The 22,266-nt window shown below is 44.1% G+C and overlaps 1 protein-coding gene across 1 annotated transcript; it reads right to left on the bottom strand.

Annotated features, from left to right (window-relative positions):
• Positions 1-12,282: 12,282 nt before the first annotated feature.
• Positions 12,283-20,954, bottom strand: Kcnv2 (potassium voltage-gated channel modifier subfamily V member 2). Its single transcript, XM_090329296.1, has 2 exons — positions 19,530-20,954; positions 12,283-12,558 (listed from the first exon to the last, which is right to left on the bottom strand). The coding sequence occupies exons 1-2, from the start codon at positions 20,952-20,954 to the stop codon at positions 12,283-12,285; spliced, it is 1,701 nt and encodes a 566-aa protein (XP_090185422.1).
• Between the last annotated feature and the right edge of the window lie 1,312 nt (positions 20,955-22,266).

Here is a 22,266-nt window from a genome sequence, read left to right as displayed (position 1 = left end):
GAATAGGACCTCATAGGGGTAAGATGACTCTGTGTGTGTGTGTGTGTGTGTGTGTGTGTGTGTGTGTGTGCCAGTCCTAGGGCTTGAACTCAGGGTCTGGGTACTGTCCTTTAACTTCTTTGCTCAAGTGTTTTACTACTTGACTCACTGACCCATTTCTGGCTTTTTTGGTGTCTAAATCGAGATGAGTCCCAAGGACCCAAGGACTTCCTTGCCTGAGCTGGCTATATTTTTTATTTCTTGCTATTCCTGGGGCTTGAACTCAGGGACTGGGCACTATCTCTGAGCTTCATTTTTGCTCAAGACTGCTCTACCACTTGAGCCACAGCTCCACTTCCAGGCTTTTTGGCAGTTAATTGCAGGTAAGAGTCTAGCCAATTTTCCTGCCAGGCTTGGCTTCCAATTGTGATCCTCAGATCTAGAATTACACTAGCACCCAGTGTAATTTTCCATTTTAACGGAAAAGGAGGCCTTAAATCCCAAATAGGACAAATGAGTGGCCCAGAATTCTACTGCTAGAAAGTGACAGTGCTGAAGTTCACATCAGTTGCCAAATCCCATGATTTTGTGCTGATGAGATTCTCTGGTCTTGTATGGTTAGGGATTCTGTAACAAGTACAATGAACTGCATGGCCCCAGCCACAGAAATGTACTCTCCCATTCTGAACCTGAACTCTGACATCAGTGTGTCAGCAGGCAATCCTTCAGAGACAGCAAAGGGAGGATGCGTTCCAGGATTCCATTTAGCTTCTGGTAGTGGGTTGTCAATCACTGCTGTTCCTTGGATCATTGATGTGTCACCTAATCTATTCGTATGGCATTTTCAGCAGGAATCTCTGACTTTCTCTGTGTCTGCTTTCTTGTTCTTATAGGAGACAGCCATGTTGATTAGGGCTAACCAACCCTAATAACTTCATTTTGAAGTATAAATTGACATGCAGTGGGCTTGCATGCTTGTGTTTATAGCAGCACTAGCCAAATTGTTGAACTACACTAGGTGCCTATCAACAAATGAATACACACACACACACACACACACACACACACACACACACACACAAATGGCCACAAAGAAGAATGAAATCATGTTGTTCACAAGAAAATGGATAAACTGGAGAGCATTGTTTTACATGAAATAATCTAGACTCAAAAGAGAAAATAAGATTATGTGCTCGTGCTCTCTCTCTACCCCCCCCTCTCCCTCTCTCTCTCTCTCTCTCTCTCTCTCTCTCTCTCTCTCTCTCTCTCTCTCTCTCTCTCTCTCTCTCTCTCTCTCTCTCTCTCTCTCTCTCCCTCTCCTTTTTGCCAGTCCTGGGGTTTGAACTTGAGCCTAAGCACTGTCCCTGTGCTGCTTTCGCTCAAGGCTAGCACTCTCCCACTTGAGCCACAGTACCACTTCTGGCTTTTTCTGTTTATGTGATACTGAGGAATTGAATCCAGGGCTACAGACATGCCAGGCAAGCACTCTACCGCTAAGCCATATTCCTAGCAATTACGTGCTTTCTCTTACATGAGGAATCTACAGCTACAAGAAAAACAGCACACACCCAGGAGGGATAATATTTTAGGAGTCAAACCAGTGGAAAATAGGAAGGAGAAAAGAAAGGAAAACATAGTCAAAGTATACTGCATGAACCTATAAAAGGATCATAATGAAAACCACTAAAAATTTGGAAGAAAACTATAAAGGTGAGAATGGTGTAGGAGAAAGGATAAGAAAAAGTAATAGTGAGGCAAATATGCTAAAAGCTTGTTGTCTACCGGTTTGTAAGCAATCATAATGAACCTCTTTACTTTTTATAATTAATATATGCTAATAAACATAAAGAAAAACTGGTGCTGGTTCTGAGGCTGAACTCAGGGCCTAGGCACTGTCCCTGAGCTTTATTGCTCAAGGCTAGTGTTCTAAAACTTGAACCACAGCTCCCCTTCCAGCATTTTTAGTACTTAGTTGGGGATAAGAGTCTCCTAGACTTTCCTGCCGGGTTTGGCTTTGAATGGTGATCCTCAGATTTCAGCCTTGAGTAGCTAGGATTATAGGTGTGAGCCAGTGGTGCCAGCAATATCTCTTAGAGAGGTACACTTCAGCCTAGTATAGACCTCAAGCTGTAGTTTTTACTTAAAAGGCAAGAGAAGCACAGCTCTTTTCAGATGCATGTGGTTTCACCTCATAAATATTAGCTTGAGAAGATTGATCTCAGTACCCAGGCTCCAGGCCCAGGAGTAAAAGCATACTTGTGTTTTCTCTGTTTCCAGTTTGTGATCTGCCCTATACCTCTAGGCTGGGTCTGTGTCCTCAGATCCTAGGAGAAGGAGGTTGTCAGATCCTCTTGACCTGGAGCACCAGTGCCCCATTCTGTAATGTATGTCTTACCAGCAGGATGGTGGAGTGGCCTCTGGTCTCCACTGGTTGAGCCCTGGGGTGGAGTAGGGTATCACTGGGCCATTGATGGGAAAAAAAGTGGCATCTGGACAATCTGGCCCCTTGTCTCAGGTATCAGATTAGCTCTGCTGCCATCCTTTCATTTGTGTCTTTTTCATCATCTTCCTGGAGATACACATGGCAACAGAAAGAAAAACCCAGCTTTTGTTCCTCCTGTTCAGCCAGCCTGGCTCTCTTGCTTTATTTTCATCATAGGATTTAACATTAGTTTAGTGTCTGTAGTCTGCAAAACATTTTTTCTCCCCTGACCTTTGCCTGACACCATGCTTGGAGAAAATAGTTTATTCCTATTTTTGTGGATGGGGAAGTGATTTGCTTCATGTCATTCCATGTTTGATATAAATACTACCTGCTAGGTGCCCAGAAAGAGCCTGGCTTCTTCATGGAAGCAGCTCAGTGGCCTTTTCCAATAGAGTTTTATTTCCACCTGCTGTGGAGAGCACTTCAACTTTCCTCACTCTAAGAGGCAGTATGTCAGGTCTCCATCCATCTTGAAATTTGCATCTGTACTCATGTACCCTTAAACCTTGGCATTTCATTTCTGGAAAGAAACCAAGGTTTTCCTTTGGTAAATTCATTGTTTGCTATCCTCTGGCTCTTAAGGGAAACCTAGGGAACTCATGTGTGAGACAGGAAATGACTTTATAAAATACCTTTTGCAATGTGTTGACAGTTGTCAATATAGCACTAATCTGAAACAATTTTTTTTTAATCCAGAGGAATTGCTGATTAAAAGAAAGACATTCTTGGCTCCTTTGTCCTTGTCCATTATTCTTTCTTTTCCATCTTAACTTCTCTTTTCCCCTCTTCCATGTCTTTATTCCCTTACCACCACTCCACCCCCCCCAACATCTCTCATTTCCTGTCTTTCACTCCCTTGACCTCTTTTCTCCTCCCGTTAGCCTTCTCAAAGAACAAAGCAAATTATTATATTTTATTTGGAAAGAATGTTTAATTTCCAAGGCACAAGGATAATGAAATTGTCCCTTTTCTTGGAGTTCCCTGGAGCATCCTGTGTTTTAATGAAATAAATGGCCGGGAGAAAGCTGTGGTGTATGGGTCGGAGGAAGCTGTCTGGGTCTGAGTCCCCCTCTCCCTGCCTGTCTGCACTCTGCAGCTGTAAGCGGATGAACAGGGCAGGACACTCTTGTCACTGGCCCCTTGTCTCGGGTGATTTACCAAATAGAAATAAATGACAGGTGAGCCTAGAGATTTGGAAGAAAATGAAGGGGAGAAGGAGAAGCCCCTCTTGGCACTAAATCTTGGAGCTGATAGAAAAACATAGTCCTCTTTCCTGAGTGCCAAATTTTAATTTCCATGGACACACTGGCCTGGGGGAGTCCGAGTTCTCTCTTATCTCAATAAATTAGTGTAACACAGCTGCAGTAGGTGAAAGATGAGCAATCGTTCTGGTGATGTGGCATTCTACCTGACCAGAAGGATGCAGAGCTGCCCAGAAAGTGTGCTGTTTAGATGGTGGCAGTTCTTTTTTAAAATTAGAAAGTCTGTGTGTGAAGGACAAAGACTTTGGCTGCAGACATATATACTTAGGGCTATTATTTTCTTGCTATGAAATATTTCTTTTTTCTTTGTATTTTTTTCTGGTCCTGAGGCTTGACCTCAAGGTCTGGGCACCGTGTCTGGGTCTCCTTGTACTCAAGGCTAGCGTTGTACCACTTGAGCTATAGCACCACTTCTGGCTTTTTCTGAGAAATTTATTGGCAATAAGAGTTTCCTTGGCTTTCCTGCCTGGGCTAGCTTTGAACCATGATCCTTAGATCTCATCCTCTTGAGTAGCTAAGATTACAGGTGTGAGCCACCAGTGCCAGGCTTGCCTCTAAAATCTTAAGTATATGGCAGGACTACTTTGTACCTTGGTTTCCTTTTCTGTCAAATGGAGCTATTAATGGCCTCTGTTCACTGGGTTGTTATGTGAAATTGTCTGGTAGTGATGGTAGTGTACCTGTGTCCCAGGCCTACAGCTAATTGTATATATTACCTTGTATCATGTATAAATACTTGATTTAACAATGGACATTTGATGACATTTCTTTTTTATTTATTTTTTGTGGTTTGTGGGGCTTGAACTCTGGGCTTTGGGCCCTGTCCCTGAGCTCTTCAGCTCAAGGTTAGTGCTCTACCACTTGGAGCCACAGAGCCACTTCCATTTGATGACATTTTAAGCAGCAATATTACCCAACATTCTGTGGGAGATTAAGTCAATTACTTCAGGAATATGATCATTGAAGATACATGACCGATATTTTAGGCCCTTTCTCTCTGGTGAGATAGAGATATTTCAGTTTCCCTTGAGTACAGAGGAAATGATATTAGAGATGCACCTAAATACCAAGACGCAGAAGGGAGATGCATTCACATGATCAAGGAACATCTGACTGCAGAAGGCAATGCACATCCAAATCCCCGTGCCTAATTCTATATAACCCAAAGGGGTTCTGCTTACCTCTACTACCTGGAGTCTTTGCATGACAGATATTCCATTGTGGCAGCTATGTGCACAATAACAAAACCTCTATGAGGAGATGGAGGAGAGGAGCAAGCATTACATGCTTCTACTGAGAAGGAATTCAGATCTCTCTTGTTTACCTTTGCTTGGCCAGAGCGAGGCCCGTGACCACATAGAACCTAGGTCTGATGGGAGAAATGCCGTCTGCCATACACATATACTAGGAGAATGACAGAATTTGTGAATGGCTTAGTGACGGTGGATCCAAGTTATCAACCATTACCAAAACGTGAATTCTTGATGGTGGATAGCATTAGCACTCTATTGATTAAAATTAGTAAAAGCAATTATGAACTAGATCTCTACTCACTGAGTAGTCTGTTTGTTTTAGGACAATTTCTCCCTATGCAGTCAAGGCTCATCTCTAACATGTTATTCTCCTGCCTCAGTTTCCTGTGTTGGGATTACTGGCGTGAGCCACCACACCTAGCTCAGGCTTGGATTCTAGGATAGAAAATTGCATTTATATAAGTCAGTTGGCCAGTGCTACCTTCATATTAGAATGTAGAAATTGAGTTTCACAAATGTAAATTTCCAAGGTAGTAAGGGCAGGATAAGCATAATTTACATAGTTTTTATTTTATTTTTTAATTTATAAGGAAGTTTTTTCCAAAAGAATAAGACACACTAGGAGACAACAGAAACTGATTTCTAGCACTTTTTCCTAAATTTTAAACTCTGAGCACACATAACAGGATGGCAAATAGATCTTGGGTGTCAACTCTGACATTTGTTTTGGATTCTGGACAGCTATGCCAAGAGAAGCCTTTCCCATTAGAAAGAAAAATGTGATTGATTAATAAAGTCTGTGCTACAGGCCTAGGCAAGAGCATGGGGAACAGGTATATCTCAAAGCAGTTTTCTTCTCGTTCAGTTACATCACCTTCAAAAGAAGTTTACTGTACATTACTTGAATGAAGGTAGGAACCTAGCCAAGATGATTTATCTCTTCTCTTCTCTCCTCTCCTCTCCTCTCCCCTCCCCTCCCTCCCTCCCTTCCTTCTTTCCTTTCTTTCTCTCTCACTTTTTCTTTCTCTATCTTTGTCCCCCTCCTTCTCCTCTTCCTCCTCCTCCTCTTCCTCTTCTGTCAGTTATGGGTTTAAACTCAGGGCTTTTGGATTGTCCCTGATCTCTTTTGCTAAAGGCTAGCACTCTAACACTAGAGTCATAGCACCACTTCCAGTTTTCTAGTGGTTAATTGGAAGTAAGAGTCTCATGGACTTACCTGCCGGGGCTGGCTTTGAACCACAATTCTCAGTTATCAGCTTCCTGATTAGCTAGTATTAAAGGCCTGAGCCATTGGCATTGGGCCAATATGATTTCTTGATGTCTTCTGGGAGGGTCAAATCTTCTTCTCCTAGTCCCATATATTCCAACTGATTTTATACACATGATGCCATCATATATATATCTATATCATATATATATATTCATGACAATCCATTTGTATGTGTGAGATGAGCTTGAGTACGACTGAATAATTGAAAACAGTTTCTGTGGAGGGCAGAGCTGGAAGCCTTTGGCAGGAAGGATAAATCACGTATTAGCACTCCAGGTGTGAATCGTCACTGCCCTACCAGATCATCTGTGAAGTGAATGTGCCTCTTGATCTCTAAACTTGAGAACTGTGTTTCTTGGCATGGGTTGGTAGGATGGGTTGTATATTGTCAGATAACCATATGCCCCCTTTTTGGTGGCATTCGGAGGGGAATATATACAATATTTATTTTCTTAGAATTTACAAGTTGTATTATCTGAAGTCCTGGAAGGAAAAATATGACACACACTCTAGAAGATGTGATGGAAGATATTGAGCAAAGATTGTACTTCGGGAAGTGTGGTCAGAGTGGAGAGGAACGGAGTGATTCAGGGCTGAGCATTCAGGGATGAGCAACAGTAGTGAGTATATTCACTTCCAAAGTATGAGAGCTGGCAGGAGGGAAAGGCTGGGAAAGGGAGCTGGCAGGAGGGGCCTGTGAGTTCTGTCCTCAAGCAAGAGGGATGCTCATTGGAGCCAGAGCTCGAGAAACTCACTTGCTTCCCAGAAAACCATTGGCTAGAGAGACAGTGAGGAGAGAACACACAGTATATTCCCTCCTCTTGTCTTTGATCTCTTTCAAGAAGCTTGGTTCCTGATGGGGACAAAGTGGGGACAGATCCCTCCAGATGGGGACAGAGTGGGGACAGGTCCCTTGGACCACACAGCCAAGCAGGACAAGGTGAAAATGGCTCCACGGGACAGCTCGAGAAGGCTCAGCACACAAGAATAGACCTAAAAAACAACAAGCAGGATTCACATTCATTTCAGGAAATGTCACACTGGAGAACAGAGAGAAAGAAACACTAGAACAATGGGACCTTGTTCATTTTTTGGGGGGGGGGGGCATGAGTCCAGACCAGGATGTGGGAATTTGAAGCCCTGTAGAATTTAAGCCCTACTTTTCTCGACCGTGTATCTTTGGAAACATGTTCCTTCTTGTTTTTGTCTAGATAATCTAATTATGGAAAGATTTCTTTGAATACATTACTTTTTACCCTTAAAGTTAGACAAGATCAGTATATAATATTTTTACCTAACTTGGATTAGAGGCTTAAGAGATTTAAGGTTTAAGGTTAAGATGTGTGAGCTAGGTATAGAGGTTTATACCTATAGTTTCACACAATGGAGGCAGAAGCAAGAGCATCTCTAGGTTGAAGCCAGCCTGCATAGTGGGGTGGGAAGGAAGGAAGGAAGGAAGGAAAGAAGGGATGGAATAAGAGGAGGAAGGGGAAGAAGAAGAGGAGGAGGAGGAGGAGGAAGAAGAAGAAAAAGAGGAGGAGGAGGAGAAAAAGAGGAGGAGGAGGAGAAAGAAGAGGAGAAGGCAGAGGGAGAAGAAAAAGAAAGAGGAGGAGGAGGAAGAGAAGTAGAAGAGAAGAGGGAGGAGGCTATCTCCTCATTTCTTACCTTTTTGCTTCTACTACCACTCTCTCTCTCCCAAAGACACACCTCTGGCCCTAGAAACAGCTACTTCTATGAAGACAAATGAATGTCTCATCTACATTGCCTGACAGAGTTCCTCTAGCGACATGTGCCCATTTAAATTGAAAATGAAACTCACTGGAGTTACATATGTAAAAATATGCTACTGAGTCTTTCTCTTTGCACTTCTAGTGTGCAATGGCCGCCTAGACTGGTGGCTAATCAATATCAAAGGATATTTGGGACACTACAGAAATCTATTTAGTATTTTACATATGCCAGACACTATGCTAAAAGTTTTGAACAGATACAACCTGTCATTTAATTACTATTGCTATTTGGAGGAATTATAATAATAATTCCATTATTATCATTTCCCTGTTAACAATGCAGAAACAGGCTCAGAGACATTGTGCCTGCATAACTACCAGGTTACTATAAAATGATTTCCAAGATTCGGCTTCTTTGGGGGGAAATAGCAATTGGTTCACTGAGTTCACTGTCACAGAAAGTGGCAGAGCCAGATTTAAAATCCAGACCAAGTTCAATGTGGCTCAACTTCTATAAGTGACCACTTGGAAACCAGAGACAAATGAAAGATTCAATGAAATAATGTTAGTTCTGGCACACAGTGAGGCCCAGGAAGTGCTCTTTGTGGTTTAACTGCATTCCATCTGCCAGCTGTACAGGCCAGGGAGATGCTGCACAGCTGTCTGAGCAGATGTAGCCAGGGAGATTGGAAGGAAGAGATCTAATGCCATTTTACTAGATCCCACTCCAGGAACCTGGAAGATTCTATCTCTCCTATCAAGACCTCATGGAGCCCTGTCTATAATCTTCATCATCTCCATTCACATCTCTCCTTTTGAGAGAGACAGTTTGGCTCATTCTTTCCAGGCGTTGAGCCCTGGGAAGAATGATGAACACTAGCTCCTCCCGTTCCCTGTGCAAGCCCAGAAGTTACACTTCATCATTAGATCGGAGGTGTCAGAAGGAACCGAAAGGCTACAGCTGGGTAGGAGGAGTGGCTGCTATGTTCGAGAGATCACTGGCTCTATGACCTGAATGCTGGACCTCTGACATTGTGCAACTCTGCATGACTCTACTGGCTTGGGAATTCTTCCTTTTTTTTGTTGTTGTTGTTGGTGGTGGTGGTAGTCATGGGGCTTGAACTCAGGACTGGGCACTGTCCCTGAGCTCTTTTTCTCAAGACTAGCACTCTACCATTTTGAACCACAGCGCCACTTCTGGTTTCCTAGTGGTTAATTGGAGATAAGAGTATCTCCTAGACTTTCCTGCCCAGACTGGCTTTGAACCATATTCCTCACATCTCAGCCTTCTGAGTAGCTAGGATAATAGGCACCCACCTGACTTCTTTTATTTGGCAAGAGAAAACAGTTTTACCATGGTTGAAGGGTCTGTTGTTGGGGATGGGTGGGGATTTAGAACATGGGGATAATTTTCTTTTGTTTTTCATATATTTTATTGTAATTAATAGAAGGGTTACATTATATTCGCCAGATAGAAGGTGCATTAATTCATATACATTGATACCCTTTCTCATGTCTTGATCCCCATTTCCCTCCCTCCCACCCTCACCCCTCATCTTGTTTTCCCCCATGGGGATAATTTTCATCCATCCAAGCCAACTGTGCCTTTAAGAAGCAATTGCATGAGATTACCATATTTAGCAAGAGGAAGATATAGGACTGGATAAATTTGAATTTTAGATAGGCCACAATTTTTTTATACACTAGAAGTTATTGTTCATTTGAAAGTCAATATTTCCTGTTGGTATGATTTGAACATGTTCTCTCCCACACTCACAAATTGCAATGTGGGATATTTACGAGACAATTAGGCCTTGAGTCTTCTCCCTTGTGAATGGAGTCAAGCCTTCTCAAGGAGGCTCCAGCAGTGTTCAGTGAGCTTGGCCCTGCACCAGCTTGACTTTTCCTCTGGAGGATATTGCCATAGGGCTCTCTTTGGCAACAGAGAATGGCTTTCATCCAACATGCTGGCGTTGTGATCTCAAAATTCCAACTTCCCAAACTATGGGGGAAGTATGTTTCTTTATACACTACCCAGTTTGCAGCATTCTGGCATAGCAGCATAAAGCAGCTAAGATAACTTGGCCTCCTTGATTTTATTTAGCAACTTTGCAGCTGTAGCAGGGAGGGAGACCTTGACCCAGATGGAGCCTGGTTTTATCACTTTATCTCTGCATGGGAGGGGCAGAGTTAAATAAGGGGAAAAAAGCTAAGGGACAGCAGAAGAAACAAACAAATAAACAAACAACAAATCACAAAACTACTATTCAAGAGGCTTAGATCTGGGGGCGGGAGTGTGGCTTAGGGACAGAGTGCTAGACTAGCATACACAAAGCCCTGGGTTTGATGCCTAGTACCACATATACAAAAAAAGCCATAAGTGGTGCCTCCACCACTTGAGCCACATCTCCACTTCTAGCTCGTATTTGGTGATTAACTGGAGATGGCTTCAAACTAAGATTCTCAAGTTTCAGCCTCTGGAGTAGTTAGGATTGCAGGTGTGAGCCACTGGCACCTGGCTTCAATGATTACTCCTGTTTATGACACAAGTAAGGGTCCTGTCACACCATAAGATAAATTTGAGAGTCAGTATGGCAAGCTCCACCAGGGGCAAATCCTGTGTACTCAGTTTGAATGGAGCCTTTCATTTCAGAATGTCAATTTCCAATAGCCCTCCTGAGGGAGGTTGGAATGGAGAGGAAAGGATGGGGAAGAGATACGATTCATTTCCTGGGGACATCAGCTTCCCAGCCCACAGCCCAGTGAGGGCTTTCATTCAAAAGCTCAGAACAATTGTTCAAAAGGCAAGTTTGAATATTTCCACCTCTTGGTAGAAAGGAGAGCGACAGGGTGAATTCCACACTCAGGGCCCATTCTATAAGTCAAGCTAGGGGTCCTATGCTATGTATAGACCAAAGTTCTTCAATTTGGATATTACTCACAGTTTGAGTCAGAGATTTTGCTGTTTGGGGGCTGTTCTGTACAGCAATATTTAAGGCCTCTACTACCAGATTTCAAGACCCTATTTCTCCCATTCTTTCTCATGGTAGTGACAATCAGAAAGTCATTGCCAAAAGTCCCTTGGGGAACTAAATTGCTGGTCCAGAAAAAAAAAAATCTGTTAAATAACAGCCAAATAATTTTAACAACTATTTATTGAACATTTACAAGTTCAATATTGTGTCTGGTGCACATATTCATATAATTGGTAGGTATTATAACCTGCACTTTATTTAATTTTATTTATTCTTTTTTTTTGGGGGGGGGGGTCATGGGGCTTGAACTTGGCCTGGGCACTGTCCCTGAGCTCTTCAGCTCAAGCTACCACCCTACCCTTGGGCCAAGCCCCACTTCCGTTTTTCTAGAGGTTAATTGGGGATGACAGTCTCAGGTCCTCTTGTGTCCAGGCTGGGTTTGAACCTTGATCCTCAGATCTCAGCCTCCTGAGTAGCTAGGATTACAGGTGTGAGCCACCACACTTGGCTTAACCTGCATTTTAAAATGGAAGAAACTGAGACTCACAAGGTCCTAGTAACTAGCCTCAGCCCATATAATCAATGCACCTTGGATTCTGAGTGAGAAGTTTGCCCAGTTCCAGAGTTCATACAAGCTCCTGGCTTAAGTAGCACTCTTTCTCTCTGGACAATTCAGATTCATTTCTTTTTCAAATTAAGGGAATTCTCATGTTAATTCCAGTCCAGAAGTGTGTACTGCGCCAGCTACCACAAGAAGCTATATGAGAAATCCAAGATGGCCCAGTGAAGGCATTTTTGGGACATCAGGTGCAAACCTGTTAATGAGTAACACGAGGTGTTCTGATTTGGGCCCAGACTGCACATTTCTAAAGGGAGAACTTGGGAACTGTGCCCCCTTTGTGTATTGCAGCTTCACCATCCTTTTGCTGCTAGTTGTGGTAACGATGTGTTTTTCCTCGTAGCTTTGGGGTTGGAAATCAGGAACTTACACTTGCTAGATAGGTACTCTATCATTTAAACTATTCTCCCAGCTCTTTAGCCTTTCATTATGTTTGGAGATAAGGATTCATCTTTATGATCAGGCTGGTCCGGACCACAATATTCTTGTTTATATTTCCCACCTAGCTAGGCTGATAATTCATCCCATCCCATCCAGCTTTTCATTGGTTGCCATGGAGGTCACAGGCTGCAAGCTCCTGGTCTCTGCCTTCTGGATAGCAAGTAGTAATGGGAGACATTGATTCTGGTGATAATAACATTTTTTTTTAAGGGAGCAAGGAAGCCTTGAAGTCTGTGGGATCCATCAGCATATACATGCTCTGTGCACATCAACTCCTTGTGGTCGACGGTGTGTTGCTTCGAGCCAGACACTCGGCCATTTTCTTTCTGGCTCTCTGTGTGAAGTTCACCTTTCCCCTCTCTCTCCGTATGGCGGTGTATTCGTAAGCTTTGAGCTTGCTGTAGTAATCGGAGAACTTGTTGTAGAGGATGGAAATGGGCATGCCATTGAGAATGATCCCAAAAGCAATGCAGAAGAAGGCAAAAAGCCTGCCCAGGTGGGTCTCTGGGTACATGTCTCCGTAGCCCACTGTGGAGATGCTCACCTGCACAGGGCACACAGCAGGGTGATGGTGGGGGGTTAGTACTCAAGGGAAGACAGAGGGAGAGAAGCAGGCAGGAAAGTGGTCTCCATCTCCCTGCAGGTGCACAGGACAAGTGTAACAATGCCTGGGAAGCCAGCTTGAGAACACATACTAGAAGATCTCCCTGGAGAAGTGTGTCAAGGAAATGGTGTAAGCAGTGAAGCTGAAAGGCTTTGGTTTACATCCTGAGTTTAATTCATCAATGTTCTTATATGCAGCATGGGAGAAATAAATGACATCACAGTGAAGTACACTCCAAGATATGGAATTAAGAGACTTCTCCCTCCCTCCTTCCCTCCTTCCCTCCCTCTCTCCCTCCTTCCTTCCTTCCCTCCCTCCCTCCCTTTCTTCCTTCTTTCTTTTTAGTTAGTTTTTGATGATTCTGTCTTCTTTACCTTATATATGGTGTATTCAAGAGTACATCTTTGGGAAAGCAGGGGACAGGGCACAGAACTCGAGGGGAAAAAAGGTGGAAAAGTAGAGCAGTGGAGGTCACTTTCTATAGATAAAAGTGAACTATACAACTTGTAGGTGGAGAATGAAGGAAGAGAAGACACTGTATGAAAGGAAAGGAAATGAACTCATTACCTCACTCTCATAATTATAATCCTTTTGTATATCACCTCTACGATAACAATAAAGTAAATTTGAAAATATCTGCTTTAAAGGAAAATATCTGCTGTAAAGAACACCTAGAATAATGTATGTTGAGTTCATGGTATTAGCATGTGTTCAGTAAATTTAGGTCTTTGTCTCCTCACCTCCTTCTAGCTTGGACCAGTGTCATCAAGAGCTCCCTGTATTATATCCTGCATCCTGCATGTAGTAACAAAAACCTCAGGCTTAGAACAATAAAAACAAAGTTCAAATCCAGTCTCTGACCCTTCCCAACTTGGAGTCTTTGGGCACAAACAACCCCAAAGCCCACGTATACCCTCAAAATTCTTAGTTTCTTCATGTAAAATAGTAGACTGCCCCATAAGTTTCAAGATTCCTGTGAATAGTCTTCCCGTGAAGACTATTTTAGAAGGAACATAAAGCACTCAAGACACAACACATGCACAAGATATCAAACTCCTGTATTCCTTTTCTCTCATCTTTAAAAGGAGGACAATTATAGCCCTTCTCAGAGTTGTTATGGTTCAAATGAGATTTTTTTTTCATGAGGCTTGTGTAATTGCAAATGCCTGCGAAAACACACTTTCGTTATTTTGAAGACTTCGCTACCCCAAAATAACTACAACCGGTATTAAATTATTTCCATCATTCTTGTCATGCTGTTTTAAATCCCCCTAATTAGAGATTTATGTAGGCTAACAATCATCTGTTTTAGAATGAAGATACCCAAGGGACTCGTTATTAGTTATCACAATCAGAATGTACCTGGAGACTGTTTTTTTATGCTTCATAGAAAAAAAAAACTAGTCCCTAGATTACTGGCTAAATTGCTAGAAGCTTCTGACGCAGGGCAGTTGTTTATACTTGTATGGGGGAGATAATCGCTCCATGGATTTTTATGGTTATTTCCACCGTCCTCCAGTAGATGGCAATAGTGATATAACGTCACCTCTTGACCTTAGGTGGTGTTTTGCTCAGAAATGGAAACACTCGTTTCCATGGTACATGGGTTGAACACAAGAGAGTGGTTGATTAGAATGAAATGGAGAAATGAGCCAGCTGGGCCAATCTGGTGGTGCAGATAAAAATTCCAGATCCAACCTGCCCATAAAAAGGGGAAGATGCACTTTCTCTTGGGAGCAGGTGAGGCGACCAAGGCTCAGTGCTCCATCCCTGACAGAAGACATGTGAAAGTGGGGATAGGGAGTTGCGATTTTCCTGTGGTGAACAGAAGCAGGGGACAAAGCATGGATGCGTGGACGAGACAGAAGCATGCTCCTGCACTTGTTTCTGAGTCTGACTCCACTTCCTAGCCACGTGCGTTGCGCAAGTCCTTCACCTCTGTTTTTATTTTTGAGAGAATAACAGTAGCTGGCTGGAGCGATTGTTACAGGAATGGAAGGAATGCCTGGCACAGGTGTAATGTTAAGTGCATAGATCATGCAGGGAAAAACCCCACGGCTCATCTCTGAAAGATGGCCCCAGCATAAGGGAAGCAAAGACCAGCATTTGAGGAGCACACCAGGAACTTGACGTCTATTATATAACACACAGACAGGAGAACAAGTATCTCCCCAAAGCTGTTCAATACTAGGGGAGGGGGGGGCTAAGGCAAGGTGCTGGCTGCGGCAAAGAATATCTTTTTCTCTCCTGTTTGAAAGGGCGACTATGTGACTGTGTTGTCACTGAGCACAACAAAAATGAAAGAATCGTGTGTGTGTGTGTGTGTGTGTGTGTGTGTGTGTGTGTGCATGTGTGTAATGGTGTACAACTGTAGTCTCAACTCTGGGTGGGTGAAGGTAGGAAGATCTTGGGTTTGAGGCTGTCCTGGAGTACATAAAAAGACCCTCTCTGTGGCTCAAAGTAGTGGAGTGCTAGCCTTGAGCAAAAAAGCTTAGGGACACTGCCCAGGCCCTGAGTTCAAGCCCCATGCCGGACCAAAAAAAAAGGTTCATATCAGTTGTAATGGACAGATGAAAGGTGCTTTTCGCACACACCAAGAAAGAGATCTGATTGACCTTTCCTCCCCTCTCCCCATCTCCCCTCCCCCACCTACTTTCCTTCCTTCCTTCCTTCCCTTTTCTTCCTTTTTCCTTTCCTTTGTTCCTCTTTCTTTCTTTTTTTTCTCTTTCTTTTTATCTCTCTCTTTTTTCTTTTCTTCTGATAGGGTCTTTCTATGTAGTCCAGGGTAGTCCCAAACTCAAGATCTTTTTTTTCATATATATTTTTTTGTAATTAATAGAAGGGTTACATTATATTTCTCCAGTACCAGCATGCGCACGCGCGTGCGTGTGTGTGCGCGCGCGCACACACACAAACACACACACACACACACACATAGGGGGATTAGGGATTGGGGGCAGAGGGTTGAGTATCCATCAAGGAATCTTTTTGCAGCCATAGGAGACTGCACAATAATGAAAATGACTGTGCACTCATTAGAACCCTGAGATAAATTACAGAGGAATTTTTGTTATAAAGGAAAGGAAGATTGTTAAAAGCAAGTCACATTTGAAGTTGTCTTTAAAGTACTAATAATCCACGGGACAGTGATTTGGGGATCGCTTTCTTGTAAGGGATGCAAATTCCACAGGGGCTACAGCTCTGAAATGGTGTATGAAAATATGGCTGGGCATGGTTGTAATCCCAGCTATTCAGAAATCAGAGGCAGAAGGATTGGGAATTTGAGGCCAGCCCAGGCCAAGTTAGTGACACTGTATCTAAAAACAAAAACTATAAACAAAAGGGCTGGGGTCATGGCTCAAGAAACAGTACTTGCTTAGTAAGTTTGAAACCTTGGATTTAAACCCCAGTACTGAAAAAATAAAATAAAATAATGTGTGTGTGTGTGTGTGATTTTACTTTACCTTATCTTGAACTGATCTGAATTTATTGATGGGTATTATATACTTCAGTAACTGTATTATTGGACTTAATTATTTATATTGTCCTGTTGTCAAGGTATTTGGCATGGAACTAACAGTGTTTGCCTGGTGCAAATGGGCTGACCTCTCTAAACTCTTGATGGAGTGTGGCCATAGGATTTGCTTTGGTGGTAAGCAAATATGGGCAAAATGACTATGGGTGCTTCAATGATTACACTTATGCTCTCTCTCTTGACTTCTGCCATAGCCATGAGTACATGAGGGACATGAAGCCCAGTGTTTAACCCCCTCATTCCACCTGTCATTCCACCTGTCATCAAGCTGATCATCCAGCACAGAGAATGACTGTCAGCCAATAAGAACAACTTTCCAATTAAAACCAGATTAAACTACTCACTTTTATACTCCTGCTGAAATGCTTGTTTGATATTTTATGCCCCTGAGTTTTGGAAAGGTTTGTAACCATTATTGTGTCCACAGATAACTTGCAAATTATTTACAATGCATGAAATACATTACAAATTATATTGGAACTTGAACTCAGGGCCTTGTACTTACCTAGTTTGTGTGCTCAACTGGAGCCATATCTACAGCCCTGCCTTTTGCTGGTTATTTCTAGAGACAGAGTGTAGTAGACCTTTCTTTCAAGGCTAGCTTCAAACTGTGATATTCTGGATCTCAGCCATCTCAGTGATTAGAATCACAGGCATAAGCCACTGGCTCCTAGCTTAAATACACATTTATCTTGGGTTTAGGTTCAAAGAAAATACTTATGATGTATATGACTAATAAGTACTTGGAGACCACTGGCTCCAGAGTTACTTTGGGGATTCTATTTCTCAGATTCTAATATGTGTCAAGTCTTTTGCATTCAAATCAGTTCCTTTGCATCCTTTAAATGTTATCATAGTTCTGGATTGAGGATGTGACTCACTATAGAATGCTTTCCTAAGATACTCCAATACATAATCTATCAGGCCATTGGAAGTACAGAGAAGATGAAGCCCATCAGTTGTGAGAACTAGAAGCTTCAGCACCATCCAGAGGGCATCACTTCTGTTGTACAGATAGATTTGCGTAGAAAACCAACAAGTTAGCCACTATTCACCTACTTCATAATGATTCTGCTAAATCTCAGAATGAAATGGGCAAAAGTCAGGGGAAGAGCTGGAACATGCAAATCTAGTCTGTGAGAATAGTGGGTAATAGAGATAATAGCTATCAAAGAAAAATGAAAATCCTCACACTGGTAAAAATCATCCTTAGTAAAATTTGTTGTAGATTTTTTTAATAAAGAAAGAGTGGTAATTTGTGTTGTGGAATTTATAGAAACTATGATTTTGAATAAAAGATAACAGTTGTCAAAAGGGGATACTTTGATATTTACTTCATTGCAATTGAACGGAAATAAAGTAGATCAGTGGTCATTGACTTCAGGAAACATCTAATAACCATTCTGATAAACATACTTAGTCATAAATCACTAAAAATAAAAAGAAGTGCTGTCAGTTAAAACAAGCACAAAAGAGTCCATCTACTGCTTATGCTAGTCTTATTTGAATAGATTAAAAAATTGACTCTAAAACTTTGAATTATATCATCAGCAGCAGATTTGCTCATTTGCCTTCCTGCTTAAGTCACCTCCAAAGTAAATGTCATTTGCTGGGGACAAATCACTCCCCCCCCAGCTCCATCTGTACACATGGTTTATCTCCTATGGTGATGACCTCTCATCACTTGAATATGATCAGAGGAGAGGCATTTGGCTACCTCATTTGGAAGAGCCTCGTGTCAGCCCGTCATTGAAGAAAGCTCACAAGTCCTGATGTAGATATGAGCTCTGCTTTCATAGAAAGGGAGACTCATTGAATACAAAGCTCAATAGTCTGACCTGCTCTTTGGGAGATATGGAAACCAAGGACAGAAAAAGATGGAGTCAAGTTTCTTAAACAATTACCCAGAACAACAGTTGATTACTGGGCAATCTCACACTAGAACCAGATGCCATCATGCTGCACTGTATTTCAATAGTCTCAGGTTGATTTATATCTGAATTTTCTACCAGACTATGAGTTCTGATATACCCAATGTTAATATAAATGTCTGCTTCCTTTTTTATATTTGTTTAGTGCATTTAAAGTCAATTCAGGCAACCTTAAAAAAAAAACAAAAGAAGACTACAACCAATTCTTTCCTCTATATGTCAGCTGATTTGTTGATCTGAGAGAACCTATTAATATTTACTTCCAGGGGTTCATTTAATACATCAGAAATGTAGATATTTGAGTAGTGTGTCTTACATTATAATAAAAGAGCAAAGGGAGAAAATGGCAAAAAATAATTAATGTATTAACTGTACAAATTGGGCGAGGTATGCAAAAGCTTGGAGGAACAGTGCTGGAATGTGGACAGGGCATGGACTTTGGAGTTGGATTTTAATCTGGGTTCTACTTCATCTAGCTGTGTGTCTACACTCAAACTCTCTGTATAAAGTAGGACCATCATACTAGTCCTGAAAGAACTTTAATGTTAGAATGCATTTAGTTCTGTTATGCTGTTAACCGCAGTCAATTCTTCCTGCATCTAGATCTACATAGAACCAGAGGCAGGAACTTTCCACTAGGATAGTCTTACCTCATAACCTGCACAAATCAGCAGTGTCCTGCAAAACTCAAAGCCACTTCCTGCTTGTCTTCTTGAAAGAAATGATCATATCTCACAGTTAGGATACTTCAATGAAACAAAGTTTCTAAGCCATTTAGGACACTGGGTGTCTAATAAATGAGGGTTGAAAATGACAATAAGGATGATGGATGCTCCCACATCCGGCAACAGCAAATCTTTCTCAAAAATCTGCCTTTCAGGGGTATTAAGACTAAATCTGAACTTGAAGACTCTGAAGGCCAAGTCATAGACTACAGTGTCGAACTCTTAACATCTGCCTCCATTTGTTAGCTGGAGGCAGAGACGGTGTGTGTGTGTGTGTGTATGTGTGTGTGTGTGTGTGTGTGTGTGTGTATGCACAAGCGTGAGGGCATCCTCGCACATACATGCCTGCCAGTATTGGGGCTTGAACTCAAGGCCTCCAGTGCTGTCCCCTAGCGTTTGCCCTCAAGGGTAGTATTCTGCCTCTTGAGTCTCAGCCCCACTTCTGGCCTTGCACACAAGGATGTCACGGGCTTTTTGCTGTCCAGGCTGGCTTCGAACCGTGATCCTCAGATCTCAGCCTCCCTAGGGGCTTAGGATTGCAGTCCTGAGCCACCCACTCTGGGGATGCGAGTCGGGTCCTTTTGGCAAATCCCGGGTGCGGGGGCAGGGGGACGAATCGGGAGCCAAGCTTAGAAGGCTGGTGATTCGCAAGGAGAGGAGGAAACAGCTTGTGGGGATGGTGGGGAGGGGGTGGTGACGAAGGGCCCTTTCTGTACTCACCGCGGCCCACCACCAGGCGTGCAGGACGCTGGTGAAGTTGGTGCCGGGCACGTCGTGCTCCACGGAGTAGACGGCCGCGGAGAAGGCGAAGATGCCCATGGCGATGAAGAGCAGGAGGCAGCCGACCTGCTGGTAGCACTGGCGCAGCGTGAAGCCGAAGGCGCGCAAGCCCGTGGAGTGGCGCGCCAGCTTGAGGATGCGGAAGACGCGCAGGAGACGCATGACGCGCAGCACCTGGCCCACCTTGCCCACGCGGCCCACCGTCTCCAGATCGTGCTCCAGGCCCGAGCCCTGGCCCTTGGGCCGCGGATCCTCCCCGGTGAAGCCTTCGAGCAGCAGCTGCAGGTAGAAAGGCAGGATGGCCATCAGATCCACCAGGTTGAGGGCGCTGCGCGCGAAGCGCCTGAGATCCGGAGTGGAGACGAGGCGCAGCGCGAACTCCAGCGTGAAGAAGGCCACGCACAGCGTCTCCACGTGCTCCAGGATGGGCCGCGGGTCGCCTCCCCCTTTGCCCTGCTCCGCCTGCTGCTGCATCTCCTCCACTGTGTGCAGCGCCAGCGCCACCACCGACACCAGCACGAAGAGATTGGACGCCACGCCCATGGCCTTGGCGGCCACCGAGGAGAACGGCTTCTCCATGAGGTTCCACAGGCGCTGGCGCTGCGGTCCGCAGAAGCGCAGGTCGCGGAAGAGCTCCTCGGCCGCCTCGGCCTGCGCCTGGGCGCGCAGCTCCCGCTGGATCTTGAGCTGCTCGCTCAGCTCGTCCCTCCGCTCCTCGAAGCAGATGCGACAGCAGCGCGGGGTGTACTTGAGCCGCACCCCCCAATAACCCAACTCCTCCAAGAAACCCCGAGGACACAGCTCGTCCAGCACCCGCAGCACCCCGGATGTGTAGAAGTTGTAGATGAGTTGGAAGACGGCGGGATCGCGGTCAAAAAAGTATTCGTCGTTCTGGGCCTCGTAGTCATCGCACAGGCCCAGCTGGCGACTGCGGCTGGTGGAGGTGGCCAGGCGCCCCAGGCGTGTCTTGGGGTGACAAGCCAGCTCGCTGTAATCCAGGAGGTAGCTGTGGCCACCCACATTAACTTTCAGCGTGGACAGCTGGACGGGGGTGTCAGTGTATCCGCAGGGCTGGGCCCTGGTGATGTCTTCTTCCTTCTCCTCCTCCAGCTCATGCTTCCACTCTTCCTCCTCCTCCTCCTCCTCCTCCTCCTCCCCGTCTTCCTCATCCTCTTCTATGTAGTAGTTGTAGTTGCCCTCTGGCCACGGTGGGATGCTGGCCTGGGAGTTAGTTCGAGCCCCCAGTGAACAGAGGCTTCTGCGGTGCTGGCTGCTTGCGGCCAGGTTGGGTTCTTCCTCACTCTCTGGATTGCCCCAGGGTTTGGAGCTCCAAGAGCGTCTTCTCTCACTGCTCTGTTTCAACATGGTGGCTGAAATGGGGCCCCCCCTTGCCTGTCCCTCTTTCCTATCTTCTCACTGCCACTGGGAGAAGGGATCGAGCGATCTGCCTGGTCTCCAGACTGTCCTGTGTACCCCGTGTCCCAGGCATGGTTCCCCCAGAACCTGCTCTAGCTAGCTAGAGGTCTAAATGCAATCTGCCCAGCCCTGGCGACCACTCTTAATCCTGCTGATAGGGAAGAGGCAAGTGTTAGAAGGGGATTTGGGCCTCTTAGCCGGTTCCCTCCGCCTCCCCTCTCTGACGTGGAGGATGGTGATTATGTGGCCTTAAATCTCCAGATAATCAGAAGAAGGCAGAGCTTATGGCTAATAAAAGTGTCACTTAACCTTGCCCTTAAGCAAGTGCCTCTGGTGTGCCTGCTGAGGTAGAAACGCACGGCATTGTTGGTGGCCAGGCTTCCTGGAAAGGTTCGATTCCTCCGTACCACATACATAGAAAAAAAAAAGCCGGAAGTGGTGCTGAGGCTCAAGTGGTAGAGCTCTAGCCTTGAGAAAGTCCAAGGGCAGTGCTCAGGCCCTGAGCTCAAGCCCAGGACTGGCAAAAAAAAAAAAAAAAAAATCAAGGCCAGGAGTGTGGCCTAGTAGTAGTAGAGTGCTTGCCTAGCATGCAGGAAACCCTGGGTTTCAGTCTTTGGTGCCACATGCCAGAAGTGGTGCTGTGGTTCAAGTGCTAGCCTTGAGAAAGCTTGAGGACAGTGCCCAGGGCCTGAGTTCAAGCCCCAGGACTGGCAAAAATAAATAAATAATTAAATCAAACAATATAAATGCAACTTACAGTGAAAAGTATCTGTCTCACATTGCTAAGGAAACAACTTAGATTACTATTTTCTGGCTGTACTTCCAGGAACATTTTTGACACACAAATAAGTATCTACCCATATCTATTTATTAGGTGGTTAGCTGCTGTTCGCACAAGTCCTGGAATACTATACACTATACTTGGTCTTGTCCAGTGAATCACATATCTCAGAGGAGTTTTAATATCTGAACATAAATATTTTTCTCAGTTTTGAAATAGTCACATAGAGTACAGTAATCCAAGCTATTCAAAAGGCTGAACTATGAAAGTAGCAGTTTGAAGTCAGCTTGGGCAGAAAAGTCTATGAGGCTCTCTCTCCAAATTGACCAGAAAAAAAGCTTAGCTGGGGGTGTGACTCAAGTGGTGGAATGCTAGCTCAGTAAGCAAGCACAGAAGAGCTTGAGGCCCTGAGTTAAAACCCTGATAATACCAAAAATAAATAAACAAGCCACGTAAGGTGACTGTGATAGAAAACAAAGC

The sequence above is a fragment of the Megascapheus bottae genome, chromosome 3, assembly GCF_031878675.1.
Source record: "Megascapheus bottae isolate mThoBot1 chromosome 3, mThoBot2.hap1, whole genome shotgun sequence".
In the NCBI taxonomy this organism is placed as follows: domain Eukaryota; kingdom Metazoa; phylum Chordata; class Mammalia; order Rodentia; family Geomyidae; genus Megascapheus; species Megascapheus bottae.
Note: the sequence above shows the minus strand (reverse complement) of the source record. Positions and strands in the feature narration are given on the sequence as shown.